At 38.8% G+C, this 20,302-nt stretch overlaps 1 protein-coding gene across 1 annotated transcript; it reads right to left on the minus strand.

The window, feature by feature from the left end:
- Positions 1–8,215: 8,215 nt before the first annotated feature.
- On the minus strand, positions 8,216–20,194 carry LOC134658260 (ethanolaminephosphotransferase 1-like). Its single transcript, XM_063513875.1, has 9 exons — positions 19,989–20,194; positions 18,446–18,514; positions 16,143–16,356; positions 15,295–15,448; positions 14,145–14,253; positions 13,010–13,167; positions 11,315–11,492; positions 10,302–10,478; positions 8,216–8,385 (listed from the first exon to the last, which is right to left on the minus strand). Exons 1-9 carry the CDS (start codon positions 20,043–20,045, stop codon positions 8,323–8,325), a joined length of 1,179 nt encoding a protein of 392 aa, XP_063369945.1. The 5' UTR covers positions 20,046–20,194; the 3' UTR covers positions 8,216–8,322.
- Between the last annotated feature and the right edge of the window lie 108 nt (positions 20,195–20,302).

The raw sequence follows: 20,302 nt of genomic DNA on the forward strand, positions 1-20,302 counted from the left end.
TACTTAGGATATATTATTATTATGTGTGGTTAAAATTCTTAGTAAAGAAAACATATTTGTTTAATTACTTATTTTTTTGAAGCGCTGGTGGCCTAGCGGTAAGAGCGTGCGACTTGCAATCTGAAGGTCGCGGGTTCGAACCCCGGCTCGTACCAATGAGTTTTCGGAACTTATGTACGAAATATCATTTGATATTTACCAGTCACTTTTCGGTGAAGGAAAACATCGTGAGGAAACCGGACTTCGGTGAAGGAAAACATCGTGAGGAAACCGGACTAATCCCAATACGCCTAGTTTACCCTCTGGAAGGTCAGATGGTAGTCGCTTTCGTAAAAATTACTGGGATTAGTTGCCAAGCGGACCCCAGGCTCCCATGAGCCGTGGCAAAATGCCGGGACAACGCGAGGAAGATGACTTATTTTTTGAAACCTACAATAACAAAAATGAAATGAAATGTGCTGCCGGCTTTTAAGATGGTGGAAGTACGCTCTTCTCTTGAAACAAAAAAGTGTAAAAGAGGTTATACTAAAATAAAACAAGCATTGAGTTGACATGATTTATTGATGTGACATTACATCAACTGCTGTGGGTGAGTGTATTAAGCACTAGCCTACTCTATCACAACGACGAAGGCATACTGGGAAGAACCCGTTTCATACTCGACCGACTTTTACAACTTTCCGAATGGTGGCAAGTATCGGTCGCAATATTTTACAGATGGCGACAGCATAGGTTCTACCTGTCATTCTTACAAATAGGTACAAATTCTTGTTTTTCATTGTGATATTATGGCCTGCATGCTTTTTAAGCCAAATCTAGAACAAATCTGGAGACAGTTAAAACCTATGCTGACGCCATCGCTACTCCATTGGCTGCGTTTACAGTGGCGCCGCCTGGCGGCTACATTAGTTATTTGAGAGTTGGAAAATATTGTGGAGATCGATTATTTCAAATAAATCGGTCGAGCCAAGTACACAAACATTCTTTAGCTGTTAAGGTACAATTGTCAACTTAATAAACAATAAACAATAAACAATTCTTTCAACAAATTCAAGGCGCGGTACAGATCTATATTAGGCCTCAATATCACCCGGAACAACATGGTCAGAGAAAGACGAATGTTAAGTTTATAACTCATTCCAACGTTGACTAGCATGTGAGCCCACTGGTTGTGCCTTTAGATAGTGCCGATCCCTGATTAAGATATTTCAATAGTTTATTTAGTTGACTGGATTGTGGTCTCTGACTTCTACTCTTATATTAGCTGAAATATTGAATTGGTCATAAATTTCATGTCTTCAATATTAGCTTTTTTACACTTTGAACTTTACTTTTGACCACAGAACATAGTGCTTTTGACTTTATTCAACCGAGTTTGGCACTGACATAAACGCTATCAGACGTAACTTACCAAACGTAACTTTTACGTAAGTAAACTACGTCGACGTTAGCGTATGTCAGTTTTGACACTGTCAGTGACTCACGGTACGGGTACTTGAAATAGTCCTAGTGGATGAATTCGTTTTATACTCAATAGAAGTCAGTAATCACAACTGAACTTACTGGTCACTTTCATCAAGGCCTTATAAGTGATAAAACTTCGATAAAAGTGACCATACTTGGTTATCTGTACAGCTACATTTCTCTACATTAAGTGATTAGATTAAGTGTAAGGCCTGAGGGGACGCTCGAGTTGGGCGTGCAGCGGGGCGGGGCGTGCGGCGTGCATATTAAACAAATGCAAACGTATAGGAGCGGCCTTAGTACACGCTGCTCAAATCACTTGTAAGTCCGACGCCACGCTGCACGCCCCGCCGAACGCTCCGCTTCGAGCGGGTTAGTCCACCTAGTTATACTACTAGTTATACGATATAACAAAATGAACAAATAAAATCCTAATAGTTATACTGAGCAGTATGACTAAACGGATTTGATTATTTTGGTTCGGGTACGTCCATTTAGTTATATTGTTAAATAAACTCAATATATATCTATACATCTATCTATCTTGATATATATATCTGTATCAATAGATTGACTTGACGTTGTTATTTTAAATGAAGTAAAATGTGTGAAAACGTAAAATATCCAAAAAAATTAATTGAGTTTATTTAACAATATAACTAAATGGACGTACCCGAACCAAAATAATCAAATCCGTTTAGTCATACTGCTCAGTATAACTATTAGGATTTTATTTGTTCATTTTGTTATATCGTATAACTAGTAGTATAACTAGGTGGACTAACCCCTTCGAGCGTCCACTCAGGCCTTACACTAATACATTTTATTTATGCTACTAAGTTTACGCTAGAGTCAAACTTTTTACAAGTTTTCGTTGATTTTATCCAAGAGTTAAGCAGGGTTACTTTCGAGGGGACACATTGATCATCGATTTTTGAGAAATCGTAGCGAGTTGATTTTTGAACGCATGTTTAAGAATTTTATGATGTGGTTGGCAATACATGATGAAAGCGTTGAGAAATGAATTCCTTAGCGCCTCTTGCATCCCATTAACCCGGGGTTAATCGGTTAAACCGTTAACCCAGTGTCAAATTGTAGTGGTAACCATGGTATCTCCAGGTTTAACCGGTTAAACCCGGGTTAGTGAATGGTGTAAGTGGCCCTTATAGTTTAAGAATCGTGATCAATGTTACCCCGCGATTCAAAGTAACCCCATTTTACCGGTAATGACGTAGATTAAAGTGGATGCCGGTCATCGAGGTGCTTGATTCATAACCGAATGTCAATTTTGTAAACACCCTGTTTCGACAAAACGAAGACCTGTCAAAAGTGTGATTTACAATTTTTAGAATAACATTACGTGACAAAAATATCATTCACTCGTGAGGCACTTGATATTAATACTAGCGATTCGATACATATATTAGTATGGAACTAGAATTCGGAAACGACACATACCTTGATTATGATATTCTACGTTAATTGCGATAGGTATTTATTTATTATGTGGTGTAGTGAATAATTATATCACAACGGCCCTATAACTCAGTCAAACTATGTCTTTACACAAACATATCACAAACGAAATCACGAAAGAGTATTATAAAAATCAAGATACCGATTTACCGATACGACGCCAATAGTCAAGAATAAAAAATTAACACGAATCGTTACATATAAATCAAAATAAGCAAGCTAAAAAAAAAAATTATGTCATAATACTTGACCTATGGTGAGTAGAATATTGAGTGCCCTTTTAAAGTATAACCAAAAAAGTCACCTACAATAAAATGTTACACAACGAAGGCCGCAAAAATATCTGACATGATCTTATTTGTAGAGCCGTCACATATTCTTGCATTCTTCGAAGAGTAACATATTATTGCGGGTGACTGTACAATCGCAAGAGTTAAATCAACGAAAGATAATGTCGTACTGTCGACGTCGAGTCTGGCAAAAAAGAGTAGAAATTAAAAAGCGGCAATACTGTAGTTTCGTCCCTTTCAAATGAATCTAAAAAAACCGGCCAAGTGCGAGTCGGACTCGCGCACGGAGGGTTCCGCACCATCAACAAAAAATAGAGCAAAACAAGCAAAAAAACGGTCATCCATCCAAGTACTGACCCCGCCCGACGTTGCTTAACTTCTGTCAAAAATCACGTTTGTTGTATGGGAGCCCCACTTAAATCTTTATTTTATTCTGTTTTTAGTATTTGTTGTTATAGCGGCAACAGAAATACATCATCTGTGAAAATTTCAACTGTCTAGCTATCACGGTTCGTGAGATACAGCCTGGTGACAGACGGACGGACGGACGGACGGACGGACGGACGGACAGACGGACGGACGGACAGCAGAGTCTTAGTAATAGGGTCCCGTTTTTACCCTTTGGGTACGGAACCCTAAAAACAGGACGACGCTAGTGTTGCCACTTTTTAATTACATATTACTCTTTTTAGGGTTCCGTACCTCAAAAGGAAAAAAACGGAACCCTTATAGGATCACTCGTGCGTCTGTCTGTCTGTCCGTCCGTCTGTCACAGCCTATTTTCTCCGAAACGACTGGACCAATTAGGTTGAAATTTGGTACACATATGTAAGTTTGTGACCCAAAGACGAACATGTAACGTAAACAAATGAATTTTAAACATGGAGGCCACTTTTGGGGGGTAAATGAGAAAATTAAAAAAATAAAGTTTTCAAACTATATCGTGTTACATATCAAATGAAAGAGCTCATTGTAAGAATCTCAAATATTTTTTGTTTATAATTTTAGGATAAATTGTTTAGCAGTTATTCAAGAAAATAGACAAAAAATGACCATTCCCCCCTTGATCTCCGAAACTACTGGGTCTAAAATTTTGAAAAAAAAAATACACAATATAGATGACAGGAAAACCTATTAGAAATGTGCAGTCAAGCGTGAGTAGGACTTAATGTACGGAACCCTTGTTTGTCAGACTATATGCCCTTATAGACGGTGTTCCCCACATTGAACTTAGGTATTTATTTGCGTAGCTATTGCAATTATTTTCCAGGAAATTAAATAAAGTATTTATTTGGATAATTATCACATTTGTATTAAACCAACTGTCTAACTCACTGTCATAGTATACTTTACATAGGCCAGTGTACAACTTAGATTTAGTTAGATTATAACTTATACTTTACAAAAACACAGTTGCACTAAAAACGCGATTGGTATAGTAGTTTATGCAACAGTGATATAATAAGGGTTCTTAAAATTCAAGGGTCGAAGTTACAAAACGAGACGTAGTCGAGTTTTGTAAAAAAAGACCCGAGAATTTTAAGAACCAATTATGAGCTGTTGCATACATTACTTTTTCTATGACAGCTGCAGCAAAAAAAAAAAAAAAGAGTTATTATTAAAAAAAAAGTTATTATTAAAAAAAAAAGAGTTATTATTAAAAAAAAGTTATTATTAAAAAAAAGAGTTATTATTAAAAAAAAAAAGTTATTATTAAAAAAAAAGAGTTATTATTTTAAAAAATTTTAGTTATTATTTAAAAAAAAAAGAGTTATTATTGTAAATGAAAACATACCTCTTTCAATCAAGATGATCGGAACTTGTATCTTTAAAAAAAATAAAGCAGTTGTATTATACTAAATAAGAATACTAAGAAATACTTACAAAAATGTTAAACACAATACAAATATGGTTAGTATAGTGTAAATCTTTTGAACTGAGCTAGTTTACTCAAAGAGTCTCAAGAATACAATACCATTGAGTGGTAAACCACAAATTAGGATAACTACCTCGTAGTAAAAGCAGATTATAACCGCCTTGAAATGTTAGTATAGATTAACAACTCTATTTCTTTAATCAATAGACTACAAAATACACTAACTAAATAATGGCTAACATAACTTTTTTTTCATTTTGCACCAGATTACTTCCCTGTCGTGGCTAAGGTGGATATGAGTTTACAAAAGATTGAATATGATATTATTTTTTTAGACCATTTTAACCCCATTCAACAAGGAATAAGGTTAAAAATTCAATATACATCTAATGTACTTGTAACTTATTTTGTAAGTAAACCAGTTGGCGCCTACGAGAACAAAATCAGATAATAGCATTGTAATAAAACAATGCCATTGTTAGTACAGGTATGTGAACAAGCTCAGTTCAAAAAAATTGTACTATACAGATGAGGTACCAAAGAAATACGAGTAGCAAAATACTAGACACTAAAGTAGCAATTTGTACCTTATTATAATCACATAAGGTCTAACTACCACTTTGGTGTTTTGGTTGGTACATGGGAGCAATTCATAACACAAGTAGAATAAAGCCAATGCTGAAATGAATACCCCTTATTAGACTCGTAGTCCGGTTAAGATTTTTTATATGTAACCTCAAAAGTGACAAGTGTAAGGGTAACTTTTTTCCTCCAAAATTAAATCTGAGTAACTATGCACTGAACTATAGTGTGGTTTACATAAATATTATCGTACCGCTATATTAGATAACATAGAAGCCCTAGAATCTCGGAAGAAAACAGTTAATTACCACTACTTTTGAGGTTAGAAAAAATTTAATCTTAAAAAAAGGGGTATAATCGACACTAGATGTAAGCATAAACCGATTGGACGGGTGCTCAAATCTAGGCTATAATGATATACTATAGTTTGTCAAAGGACTGTCTCATTTCAAATATAGACAGAGAGAATCATACTATCTTTGTCTTACACTAGTACTAGCACCCAAAACAAAAGGATGAGTATAATTTTTTTTTGTTCTTATTTACTGACAATTTGGTTTGACCAACTATACTTATGAATAGCTCCCAAACTTAATAATAATGACTTGAAGCAGGCTTAAAGTAAAAGTTAAGTTAATAATACACTGTTAGATCTTCAACATAATACTAAATGTTACTTTTAGGTCTATGAATAAAATATTGAAATACGTACAGTCAGCAGCAGAAGTTGCTATGCGGGCGAGGTGTTCAATATGACCTTGACGCGCTTTTATTCTCTTAACAATAAAGTTGCGTCAAGATCGTTGTGAACACCTCGCCCGCTTAGCAACTATTGCTGCTGACTGTACTAACTTACAATTATAAGAATAATTCTGTTTTAGTACAGTCAAGTTCATTAACTTATTTGATAATACGTAGATCTCAACTGTACAATAAACATTACTTAAATTAAATAATTTAATGTAAAATAAAATATAATGTATAAGAAGGTTACTGTAAAACACAAGCTATAAAAAGCAATATAACATAAGAATAGACAATGCGTGTTAAAAACACTAAGAAAATATATGCACAAGAAAAAAGTTTGTTAAAATAGAAGTGACTGAACGGGTAATGTGTTGAAAATGATCTAAACACAACTTTATTTTAAACAGAATAAGAGTGTGTTTAGATAATTTTGAACACCTAGCCCGTTTGCCACTTCTGACTGTATGTAATACCAGATTAGGGCAAATAAACAGTACACATGATATGATTAAAGTACATTTCAGCGTATTATAAGATTTATAAGCAGTCCATGTACTGTTAGAGTTGATTTTTGAAGCGCACTGTGCATAATCTTCAACGTAACATAACATCAGGGAGAACAACATATGCATTATTAACAACATAATACAAATACTCCAACTATTCAGTGATTGTATCTGATCCTAAAGTAAGAACGCCAAGCACAAAGAATTTCATTGACCCGCCATTTCCTATCTCTGTCGCACACGCGTAATTTCATTGCCCGCCCATGATGCCTCACTATCTGTCACACAGTATCTGTCACACCCGTAGGCCAGATGGCGCTGGCAGCCACCGCAAGTGGATGCGTTCAGTTTTAGGAGGCCGTGCCGTACAGCTGCGATCGTGGCCCACAATAAATGGACTCGCCGGAAGATCAGCGCCGACTCTCGGGTCAGCATTATGCTGAGGCGAGCCCATTTCGTGGTAAACAATATGTAATTATGAATTTCTAACCTTTATCATGTTACTTTTGTATGTTTAACTAGTTTATCACGAAAAATAAATAATTTATGATTTATGCCGGCGGTAAATGCCACTGCGAGCGGGACAGCAATATAATTAGTGCGCGTGCGATAGAATAGGAAATGGCAAGTCAATGTACAGGTTGATTCTCAATAGCTGGCACGAATGTATCGGTATACAGTCAGAGCCAGATTTCATTGGTTAATGTAATACACACAGTGTTGTGAATAACGCTTATTTTTAGGCTTTAAGACTCGAGCCCTCAAGATTCGTAAGTCTTGAAGACTCGACTATATTTGAGAATTGTATTTATTTATTTTACGCGTATGGATGTAAGAAATCGTCTTTGCCGCCTTTGAGGCGTTAAGCCTCGAGAGTCTTAAGGGTTCGAGACTTTAAGCCTTGAAATGAGCGTTTTTCACAACACTAAATACACACCTAGATAATTTCATTCACTCATTCATTCCATTCGTGTCAGCTCTTGTGAATCGACCTGTACGAAATTCTCCGTGCTTAGCGTCGTTACTTTAGCTCAGCGGTCGGCAACCTTTTAGCAGCCAAGGGCCACATAGTAGTTAACGAAGTTGACGCGGGCCGCACTTTGTTAATATTTATGACTTTATCAGACATTGTCGTTTGTCAATATTACATACAAAATAGCCAGGGAGGCTCGCGGGCCGCAAGTGACAGGTTCACGGGCCGCAAGTTGCCGACCGCTGCTTTAGCTGATAAGGTCGATGATTCAGAACAGTTAACTTATAGATGTAAAGGCCTAACATTAAAATGTCTCTAGTGATGACCAGTTGGAGCAGAGTGTTCAAGTGTTGTAATGGATATGTATGTTGTGTGATGTTGTTACTAACACGCATTGTCGTCTAAGAGTCAATCGTCGCGTTTCTTTATGTGGAAGCAGTTTATTCGGAAGTGCGCGCACATCTGCTGGACCTGAGGACAGAGAAAGTTTATGAAAAATATTTCACTATTCAAATTCGCCGACACAGAACTTAGATATTCACTTAATGACTTAATCATTTCGTTAGACAACTTTCGATTTTAAACGCACTCAAATGGGTTCATATCATCCATCGAGGAGCTACAACTTGACAGACAGATACACAGACACACGCCAAACTTATAAGTTACTCCCCTTTTTACGCCGGGGAATAAAAATAGAACTCGCGGTTCAGAATAAATTCAGCTATTTCTAATAGATTCTAATTTTATTCTAACTTTGAATGTCAAAAATCTCGAAGTCTCAGGTGTTTTCCACATTTCGTCTATTTTGCGATATAGCGTCAGTGGGACCCACAGGTTAAACATTCTATGCATACGGGGTGTCGCGTTCAGTATAGATCAAGCGAAAGTCAACAATAGAGGAACTTAAGTGCGATTTACCCCATAGTTCAGCGAAAATTAATTCTTTAGGAAAAATCATCGAAACAATTGAATAGAGAATTTATCTGTTATGATTTTTAACGATAAATTCTGTCAAAGTCAAAAGAGAATAGGTAATGGAAGACCTTAAATTAATAGGAGAAAAAAAAAATTATACGTACCACACACGCTCCATAATGTATGTGCGCCAACACAGCGAGCACAGTGACGCCGTAGAACGCGGCTAGTTCATGTTGCGGTAACACGAGCCCCACTGCGGCGCACAACACCAGCGGATATAGGAGCCAGTTGACCGCGTCGCAGACACTACATAATACTTACCACACACGCTCCATAATGTATGTGCGCCAACACAGCGAGCACAGTGACGCCGTAGAACGCGGTTAGTTCATGTTGCGGTAACGTGAGCCCCACTGCGGCGCACAACACCAGCGGATATAGGAGCCAGTTGACCGCGTCGCAGACACTACACTACATAATACTTACCACACACGCTCCATAATGTATGTGCGCCAACACAGCGAGCACAGTGACGCCGTAGAACGCGGTTAGTTCGTGTTGTGGTAACACGAGCCCCACTGCGGCGCACAACACCAGCGGATATAGGAGCCAGTTGACCGCGTCGCAGACACTACACTACATAATACTTACCACACACGCTCCATAATGTATGTGCGCCAACACAGCGAGCACAGTGACGCCGTAGAACGCGGTTAGTTCGTGTTGTGGTAACACGAGCCCCACTGCGGCGCACAACACCAGCGGATATAGGAGCCAGTTGACCGCGTCGCAGACACTACACTACATAATACTTACCACACACGCTCCATAATGTATGTGCGCCAACACAGCGAGCACAGTGACGCCGTAGAACGCGGTTAGTTCGTGTTGTGGTAACACGAGCCCCACTGCGGCGCACAACACCAGCGGATATAGGAGCCAGTTGACCGCGTCGCAGACACTACATAATACTTACCACACACGCTCCATAATGTATGTGCGCCAACACAGCGAGCACAGTGACGCCGTAGAACGCGGTTAGTTCGTGTTGTGGTAACACGAGCCCCACTGCGGCGCACAACACCAGCGGATATAGGAGCCAGTTGACCGCGTCGCAGACACTACATAATACTTACCACACACGCTCCATAATGTATGTGCGCCAACACAGCGAGCACAGTGACGCCGTAGAACGCGGTTAGTTCGTGTTGTGGTAACACGAGCCCCACTGCGGCGCACAACACCAGCGGATATAGGAGCCAGTTGACCGCGTCGCAGACACTACATAATACTTACCACACACGCTCCATAATGTATGTGCGCCAACACAGCGAGCACAGTGACGCCGTAGAACGCGGCTAGTTCGTGTTGCGGTAACGTGAGCCCCACTACGGCGCACAACACCAACGGATATAGGAGCCAGTTGACCGCGTCGCAGACACTACATTATACTACATAATACTTACCACACACGCTCCATAATGTATGTGCGCCAACACAGCGAGCACAGTGACGCCGTAGAACGCGGTTAGTTCGTGTTGCGGTAGCGTGAGCCCCACTGCGGCGCACAACACCAGCGGATATAGGAGCCAGTTGACCGCGTCGCAGCGCTGGTTGGACATCTGACTGACTATTAAGCGACACTGTAACATAAATAAATTAAATTAAATATTTGGGACCAATCTTACACAGACCGACCTAGCCCCAAAATATATTTCGTGTTTTTTTTTAGCATTAGAAAAAGACTACGCAATCTTGATGCGGTCAGTAACTATTATTTATGAAAGCAAAATAATGTAATTATTCGTGTATGATTCATAATTGTTTGAATTGCCTTATTTTACAAGTGTTTTTCAATAAAAAGCCACGTATAGATTGTGTTTTTCTAATGGTAAAAAAAACGAACTATAAGCAAAGAGAAGAAATGAAAAGAGATGTTAAAGAGATGTAATCGTCTCTCGGTAGATGTCGCTATACGCCACCCCAAAGGCGTGTGCATGAGGGAAGGAATGGAAAAATTCGTAATATTCTGGTAGGCTTCCGTAGCTCAATTGGCAGAGCTAACGCACGAATTGCGGAGGTTGCGGGTTCAAGTCCTGCCGGAAGCGTAATTTTTCCATTTTTTCCTTTAATATAGAATTTGGAATATCGCTCGCAGACGTAATCTGCATGTTTAAAAAATTGATTTTTTTTATAAGCAAAGGTTGTCTATGGGTAACAGGCGACAATATACATACTTATATAGATACATACTCATAACATAAAACATCCAGGGGAAAATATTCGTTACAAACACACTAACACAAACCCTTACCGGGGTTCGAACCTGGAACCTTCTACTTCGTAGGCAAGATCCCTACCAACTAGACAAGCCAAAGTTATTAGAATAGATACAAGTTACTGCCAAGAATGAAATCCAGATTATTGCTGACTGTTTCTCCTATGGTGACCCGTTCCCATTGCTCGGGGGTGTACTTACAGCGACGTTGCTGAACAGCGTCCCGATGAGCAGGAACAGCATCCTGGGCTCGTGGTCCGGCAGCCGCCGCGAGTAGTGCACCCACACGCTGCACACCACGGCCACGGCCAGCAGGGACCAGAGCGGCCGTAATGCCTCGGTGAACGGGCGCATCTTGCCCGTGCGGAGCTTGTATGATCTGAAGATAACAGTTAATTAATTCTGATTTAAACTTTCACGATTTTTACACATTATTAAATTATACAACATTATACACATTATATACATTAATTATTAACATTATTAAATTATCCCTAGTGCGCAAAACGTTCAAGCGGATAAACAAGACCAAGTGCGGGTAGTTCGAAAAACTCGCGCGGTTAGACGATGCTGATGTCAACTTAAGCCAGTCTTCTCCGAGACCACGGGGACAACGCCGTCCTCGAAACGTCGGAGGTAAATCTTAAAACTTAGATACGCGATTAAGTCCCGTTGTAGAATTTAATAATTAATTAATTAATTAAATTATAAAAGGCGCTGGTGGTCTAGCGGCAAGAGCGTGAGACTTGCAATCCGGAGATCGCGGGCTCAAACCCCGGCTCGTACCAATGAGTTTTTCGGAACTTATGTACGAAATATCATTTGATATTTACCAGTCGCTTTTCGGTGAAGGAAAACATCGTGAGGAAACCGGACTAATAGTTTACCCTCTGGGTTGAAAGGTCAGATGAGAGTGGCTTTCGTAAAAACTAGTGCCTACGCCAATTCTTGGGATTAGTTGCGAAGCGGACCCCAGGCTCCCATGAGCCGTGGCAAAATGCCGGGACAACGCGAGGATGATGAATTTAATCTTCTACAAATCGATAGGCGCAAATATTCAAATCTATCCAACAGTTAAAATATTTAAGGTAATAAAGAATATGACATAGATAGACAGATACGTTAACACATTCACTGCCGAGAACACTCGAGTGTTCATTTTGCGCCCAGCACTGAAAGTGTTAAGCACTGGGTGCTTAGCGGCATGGCCTGCCGCTTTCGAACGGGAGATCTAATGTTCAAACCCCGACTCCCACCAATAAATTGTTAGGAACTTGTATTCAGATCATCCTCCAAGCGTTGTTCCGGCATTTGGACAGAGAAGGAAAACGGACATAGGCACTAATTTTTTATGAAAGCGATTCCCATTAGTCCACTAGGGGAACTAAGGTTTATCGAAACTTTCCTTCGCCGAAAAGCGATAGTTAGAACCTTAGATGTCACTTGCTTTTCAAGCCTTTTAGAATGCAACTGGAAAGACGACTAGGGGAACTTACCATTAGAAGTATTAGGAGAAATTAAATTATTTTCAGAAAATATTAGAGGTGGCCAGGGGGCGCCATAAGCCTTCAGTAAGAAATGCATATACTTGGAAAAATTCGACCTATGCCGCTGTGGCCCGGTGGCCGAATGGCGCAGGCACCTGCCGCGATAGCAGAGGACGCTGGTTCCATTCCAGCCTGGGGCACTGGATACCTTGGTCACTTTTTCTTAGTATATGACATTTGCGCATTTGCACATGAACGCTGGAGTATCGATCCAGAGGCCGTGAGTTCAAGTCTCACCCAAGACAGTAATTTTTTCACTTTTAACTTAATAGCATCGTTCGCAAACGAAACGCTTAACAAAAATTAAAAAAATTATATGACATCTATTATTTATTTCAGTTGAACTTACTGATACGTGTTGTAGAGCGCCACGGGCAGGTTGGTGAACACGCCAGTAGCGTACACGAGCCACTCGAAGCCATCAGCGAGTGTGTACTCGCCCACTAGGTAGCGCTTGTACCACGTCGTGCCCGCGTGCCCGGTCCACAGGAAAAATATTGTTGACGCCTGAAACACAACCACTTACTGTCAAAAATGTGAATTTTAAAGGACTAGCCTCCCGCCTCGGCTTCGCACGGGTTAACAAATTATACATAAACCTTCCTCTTGAATCACTCTATATATTTTAAAAAATCCGTATCAAAATCCGTTGCGTAGTTTTAAAGATCTAAGCATACATAAGGACAGGCAGACAGCGGGAAGCGACTTTGTTTTATACTATGTAGTGATGATGAAATATAGGAATCGTGCGCGTTGGAAGGTCTAACCTTGTGAGTTGTGGCATAATTAGAAACTTTAACTTGATAATATATGTCTACTTCACGCCAATAAACAGGGGGCTTGCTTTTAAGTTCCCACTCCCAGCCTATCTATATGAAATAGACATGAGTATATATCGTCAGGTGACAAGCAAAACTCACTAATTACAAAAAACCGGCCAAGTGCGAGTCGGACTCGCGCACGGAGGGTTCCGCACCATCAACAAAAAATAGAGCAAAACAAGCAAAAAACGGTCACCCATCCAAGTACTGACCCCGCCCGACGTTGCTTAACTTCGGTCAAAAATCACGTTTGTTGTATGGGAGCCCCACTTAAATCTTTATTTTATTCTGTTTTTAGTATTTGTTGTTATAGCGGCAACAGAAATACATCATCTGTGAAAATTTCAACTGTCTAGCTATCACGGTTCGTGAGATACAGCCTGGTGACAGACGGACGGACGGACGGAGTCTTAGTAATAGGGGTCCCGTTTTTACCCTTTGGGTACGGAACCCTAAAAAATATTTAAACATAAATGAACCTTCTCTTCGTACTAATAAGATTTACTATGACTATGAAATTGTGGTGGTACTTAGTGAGTTTTGCTTGTCATTTGACGGTATATTGTCATACTAATTTTCACAGGTATTAAAGGAAGGGATATTCACTCAAAAATGATGCGAATGGGTCATAAATTCGATAAATTTATCATAAAATGTACTCACCCACATGCTGAAATCGTATCCCCACGGCAGAAACAGCACCCCCGTGTTGTACTTTTCCCAGTGGCTCAGGTAGAAGTTGAGGAGGATGTTCCACATTATGTAGTACATTCTAGAACAAGTAATTTTATGTTATATGTCGAAAATAATGAGTATACAAACATGTTGGTAATTTGGTTTGGTTTGTGCCGGTGGCTATCGAGACGGCAGGGCCTTGGGGGTCAGAGGCTCGCGCTTTCTTTAGGGATTTGGGGCGTCGTTTGCGCGAGAGGGGCTGCGATCCTCGCTCTGGGTCGTATCTGGTTCAGCAGGTTTCCATTGCAGTTCAGCGGGGGAACGCAGCAGGAATAATGGGGACCTTTGAGCCAGGTACGATTCAGGGTGGTTTATTTTAGATTTTTGTGCTGTATTTATTTGTAGTTTTAGTATATAAGTTAGTTTATAGGTATTTATTGTAAATTATCTGTAATGTGACTTAATTGAGATGTATTTTGGTATGAATTGAAATTATTTAAATTTAAAAAGCTTTTTTTTATTTGGTTATCTATGTTACAATATTAAAATGTAATCGGTGGCAAACGGTGAGTTTTAAATACCTGCATAACGACCATAACGTGCAGTATGGGAATTTCCAACTTCTTGCTCTTAATTATTCTCTAAATTAGAAGATAAAAGAAATATGGAAACAAAAACACATCGTTATTCATAAATGTCTCCTGACCTAAACCTAAACTTATCCTTATTTTAAAATATATTATTTTGACATTTGTGTTGTTTCCAAGCAAAAAGTACCACTTTGTCGCTTGCCATAAGGATGTTTAGACAGGTTATTCGTATAAAGATACAAGCAAACCTCGTCCTTATGGTAAGCGACAAAGTGGGACCATTCACTAGACTTGGACACATTTGTGTTTGTTAAAAAACACAAAGTGGGACCATTCACTAGACTTGTGTCTTGTTAAAAACACATTTGTGTTTGTTAAAAAACACAGTAACAAAATAGAGATTTATTAAGATTTTAACTTCTGACGCAAACAGACGGGTATATCTGTGAGCCTATGTGTTTTCATTAAAGCATTTGTGATACACCTATGATGGTTCTTAGAAAGATTTTAGCTTATTAGGTTTTTTTTTTTAATTGTTGTTTAGGTACCTGATAGGCTTGACGGAGTAGTCCATACATCCAAAGATGGAGTAGAGGCAGGCCGGGATGAAAAACACCGAGTACGAGTCCAGCCCGTGGTCGAAGAGCTCCCCCAGCGGGCCCGAGCTCTGCGTGCGGCGCGCCTGCTTGCCGTCGATACCATCTGTCATTCAATAAGCTGTTATAGTTGGTCAAACCAATTTTTCAGTAAATCGGAACAAAAAAAACTATACTCATGCTTTTCTTTTGGGTACTAGTGTAAGACAAAGATAGTATGCTTCTCTCTGTCTATGTTTGAAATGAGACAGTCCTTTGACAAACTATAGCAAAAATTTTATTTTTGGTAGAAGCTTTTATCGCTGACTGTACTTTTCTCTCCACAGAAAACTAATACTCATTGAGACAATTCCAAAAACCCCAAACACAATTAGGTTGCGTTGTTTTATCACAGAGTTCCTATGGCCACCTCCTGTCTCCATCATCAGATCAGCTCCATGGTACCATAATATTTCATTGTCACCCGACTTACACACGTATGCAAATTTTCAGCTTGATCGGAAACCGGGAAACCGTAATACAAACATTTAAGTAAGCAAGTTAAGTAAAAGCTTGTAATAAATGGGCTTTTATACATATGTGCCACTTTCAACCCAGAGGTACTTATTGCCGGTTGTCGATAACGCACTATTTCCATAAAGCTTCAATTCAAAATCAACTTTATCGAATCGACAACAGACAATGTTAGTCGTTGACAAAACTTGAGGGAACAGCAACCTGCACTTACGTTTAAAGCAAATCCTCATATATCCTAGCTACTGCATATTGTGATGTCAATTAAATTAAAAATATGAACTCACCTAACGTATACGCAAGGAACAAAAACACCGCTAGGAAGTACCACAGCGTCTGCGGTATGACCTCAGGCCGCTCGCCCAACTCCACTACGGTCTCGTTCCTGGCGCTCGCGGCCGTATACGAGTAGTCGTACCACGAGAGAAGAACGAAGTCCAGCACGGTAAGGAGGAACCCGAGAAACGTGAGCAGGTTCGGGGCCACCCAGCGGGGTACCAACTGGAAATAGAGGAAATTGAGGTCAATTCGTTTACGCATTTAGCATAAAATATAATTTTGTCGTAGGGGTGGTGATCTGAGCTGAGTGTGGCCATAAACTTGCTGCTAAAATAGGCTTCTCCAGAAGACCTGCATATAACATTTTTGGTTGGGAAGTCGGTCATAGGTCAAGAACTCTTGCGACATACATATCGCTTAAGGGGCCCACAGATTACCAGTTCGCCGGACGATATCAGCCTGTCAGTTAAACGCAAAAGGTGACAGTTCCGAACAACTGACAGGCTGGTATCGTCCGGCGAACTGGTAATCTGTGGGCCCCTTTAGACAGTCAGAAATATAGAGCCCCGCTCCGTTTGCTCTACCAACCTTTTGTAAGTGAAGTATGTGGAAGTCTATTTTTTTATTCGGTAGACTAAAATGACATTTCATAGTATGAACATCATGTGTCATTTCATACTATGAAATGTCATTTTAGTCTACCAAATAAAAAAATAGACTTAAAGAACATGTAGATGGAAACCCTGAAAGATATTGACCTTAGATGTGTTACATTTGTGGTATCATGTTAGTTTTAAACAGACTACGCCAAAACATGAACGGTTATAATTTTAGCAGTCTATTTGTTCCACGTTCCACCGTAACATCGAAACAACTGAATGGATGAATACTGCAAGGATTTGTTTTTGTAATCCATACCAAATACATCTTACTTTTTTAAACGTTTCACTTGTACAATTGTCAACACGATGTATGATGTGTTGATGTTGACTTATTACAACGTTTGTATGACCATCCTTTAATAGACAAGGCAAGGCTAATGGCCTTTTCATAATACCTACCCATGTGTTACAAATTTTAGCTGAATACCGGCTCAAATTCAAGGAAATACAGATAAAGAGGACAGAATCTATACAAATTCTTGTATATTTCTTTAAGCTTTAATATTTTTTACCTACCTAAATAATTGCATACTAAAGTCTGTCAGTGCCATGTTTGTTTATGCTACTCTACAATTCTCCAGCATTCTGATCTAAAACCCTATGCACACACACACACACCTTGATATTTATTCTATCTCTATTTACGTACGCTAAATACAGGGCGTATTCTTATAAATTTGTGACGCGCATCGGACCATACTGATAAAGTTATCATTAGATAAAGATCTCGACCCAGACTATGAATAACTTAGAAAATGAATAATGTATGTGCCATCCTGCATACAGACAAGTATAGGTATTTAAATACATAATACGTAATACTAATTTAGGTATATACAATCTGTTCCGATGTTCATCATTGGAGGAAGAGAAAAAGTACTTCTTTATAGGGTGCCCACTAGATAATTATTACTAAGCTTGTTGTCTGTCTGTCACATCACTTGCCCACAACAGTTGTCCGTGTAAGCATTTTGGAAATTTTGGTGAAATACTGTTTGTTAGCTTATATGTATGTGGGAAATAAATAAAATGGAACCGCTTTTTTTGTATGGCTCACAACACACACATTAGCCAGAAAAAAATAACACATTTTTCCTTCACGGATATTTATAGCAAATAAGTGAAATAAAACCATGTGTAAACAGGAAATCAATGATTGTAATTCCAAAACCTAGAACTACGAAGGACAAATGTATGCATGAGTGCAGAAAAATAACGAATTAGGTATTGATAAAATTAATACCTATAGGTATTAATTATATTTTATAGCAACGTAAGAAATTCGCAACAAATACCTATAGGTATTTGTTGCGAATTTCTTATCTTTCGCACTTGTATCGTAAATAACTATTACTTAACATACAGCAGTGAGTATATGTTACGGTGGAATATTTCATTGTTCCTCCTCCTTGCTTGGTTCTCCTCAGTGCTGTGGGCACGTGACCTCCTCATATGATCTCCTCCTCATGTGATGTCCAGGCCTTTTGATCTCTTCCGACTTGTAAGGCATCATGGACCTTGATAGATAGCAATTTGCTAACCTGGTCATTGCTTTGGACTGCGGCTCCTTCCTCTTTTTGTTTCCACCGAACCAGTGACCGTAAGTATTTCATAGTTATTACAACTATAATGTTTAATAAATTTCTTACCTCAACCACTTTGTTCCAAAACGGGTGCATAACGTAGACACTGAGGGGGCTTGTGTCTATCGCCATATACTGAAAATATCCAAAGATTTGTTAGATATACAATATTCACACTACTTAGGCTTAATAAGCGTGAAGCACTGGTGGCCTAGCGGTAAGAGCATTCAACTTGCAATCCGGAGGTACCAATGAGTTTTTCGGAATTTATGTACGAAATATCATTTGATATTTACCAGTCGCTTTTCGGTGAAGGAAAACATCGTGAGGAAACCAGAAATCCCAACAAGGCCTAGTATCCCCTCTGGGTTGGAAGGTCAAATGGCAGTCGCTTTCGTAAAAACTAGTGCCTACGTCAATTCTTGGGATTAGTTGTCAAGCAGACCCCAGGCTCCCAAGAAGGAAGAAGACTTAGGCTTAATAATTTGGATTTTTGAAGTATTTTTAACAGATTGTTACAGATGTTAAAATACTTAAAAGTCATTATTATTTCAATCTGCCTAGGCTGAAAGTAACCCTAGGTCATCATCAGACACTAGGGTTTTTGGTGTGGGAATGACTTTGTGTAGAGTCGGACCAATAAAAGTCTGCAGCAGATTTGACAGCCCACGCAGTGCAAGTGTTATTTATACGTCATAATTTCATAGAAGTTTGACGTTTAAAATAACACTTGCACTGCGTGGGCTATCAAATCTGCTGCAGACTTTTCTTGGTCTGACTCTATATAACTTTGTTTATTGTAAAATAATTACCAAACTATGGATTAAAAATACTAGTAATAAGCTCCAAATGTGCTTAGAAATGTTAAAATAGTTTGTTTATACAGTTTTTACCCATTTTTTGGGTAGTGTAAAATATTCCCCAACCAAAACCCTGGTATGGTCATCATCTTCCCCATGTTGTCCCGGCTTTTTGCCAAAACTCATGGGAGCCTCGGGACCACTTGGCAACTAATTCTAATAGTTGACATAGGCAATAAGTAAGTATAACCATTTGATTTGAGCCCTACAGTCAGACAACCATTTATGGTAATGAAAATCAGTATTCAGTATTGAGCCTAGATTTGTAAAAAAATCATGGCATTTTCATTTTACATACATTTCCATAGTAACAACTCAAACTCTACAGATTTTATCTAATGTAAATAATCTCGAAGTACTTATATTGCTGGTTTAATTAAAACCACTCTGTATAAGTTTTATCACCTTATGAATTTTAATAATATTTTTATTATTTTTAATAAGCTATCAACTCATGATTGTGTATCATATTCAATAATTATGTTGAAAACTAAATGAATTCCATTGGATATGAAATAATAACTTTGTATGAGTGATTAATAAGAAGATCATCCTGAACAGTTATCGATGAAACAAGTTTTACCTTATTAATTACGACTATGTACGGCGTCATGCGATGCCCGTATTTAGTTATTTTAAGGTTATGTAAGTAATCAATATTAAATTTAGAAACGCATAAATCAGACAATAGCGGTCGCTATGGAAAATCAGAAATAGAAATATTCCGCATAACACAATGAAATTCTTACCTTATAATTATCGAAACCCTCCAAGTGGTCTTTACTCAAATACTTGTAATTGAACATTTTCACGACTTTACTTCACTTATACATAAAAAGAAAATACTGATTTATAAGCGGTAGAGCTTAATTTAATTTATCTAAAGTATTCACGTCATAGTTTAGGTTGTAGTTGTACATTTATTGATATAACACTATGTTTCAAAATAATCGACCGTATGATGCCGTATGCATTTCGCACAGTACACACAACCACAACTGACAATGACAATTTATGACATATTGACATGAGCGACTCCGTTTTCTGATTGGTAGCGCTAGAT

Source organism: Cydia amplana, chromosome 21, assembly GCF_948474715.1.
Source record: "Cydia amplana chromosome 21, ilCydAmpl1.1, whole genome shotgun sequence".
Taxonomy (NCBI): Eukaryota; Metazoa; Arthropoda; class Insecta; order Lepidoptera; family Tortricidae; genus Cydia; species Cydia amplana.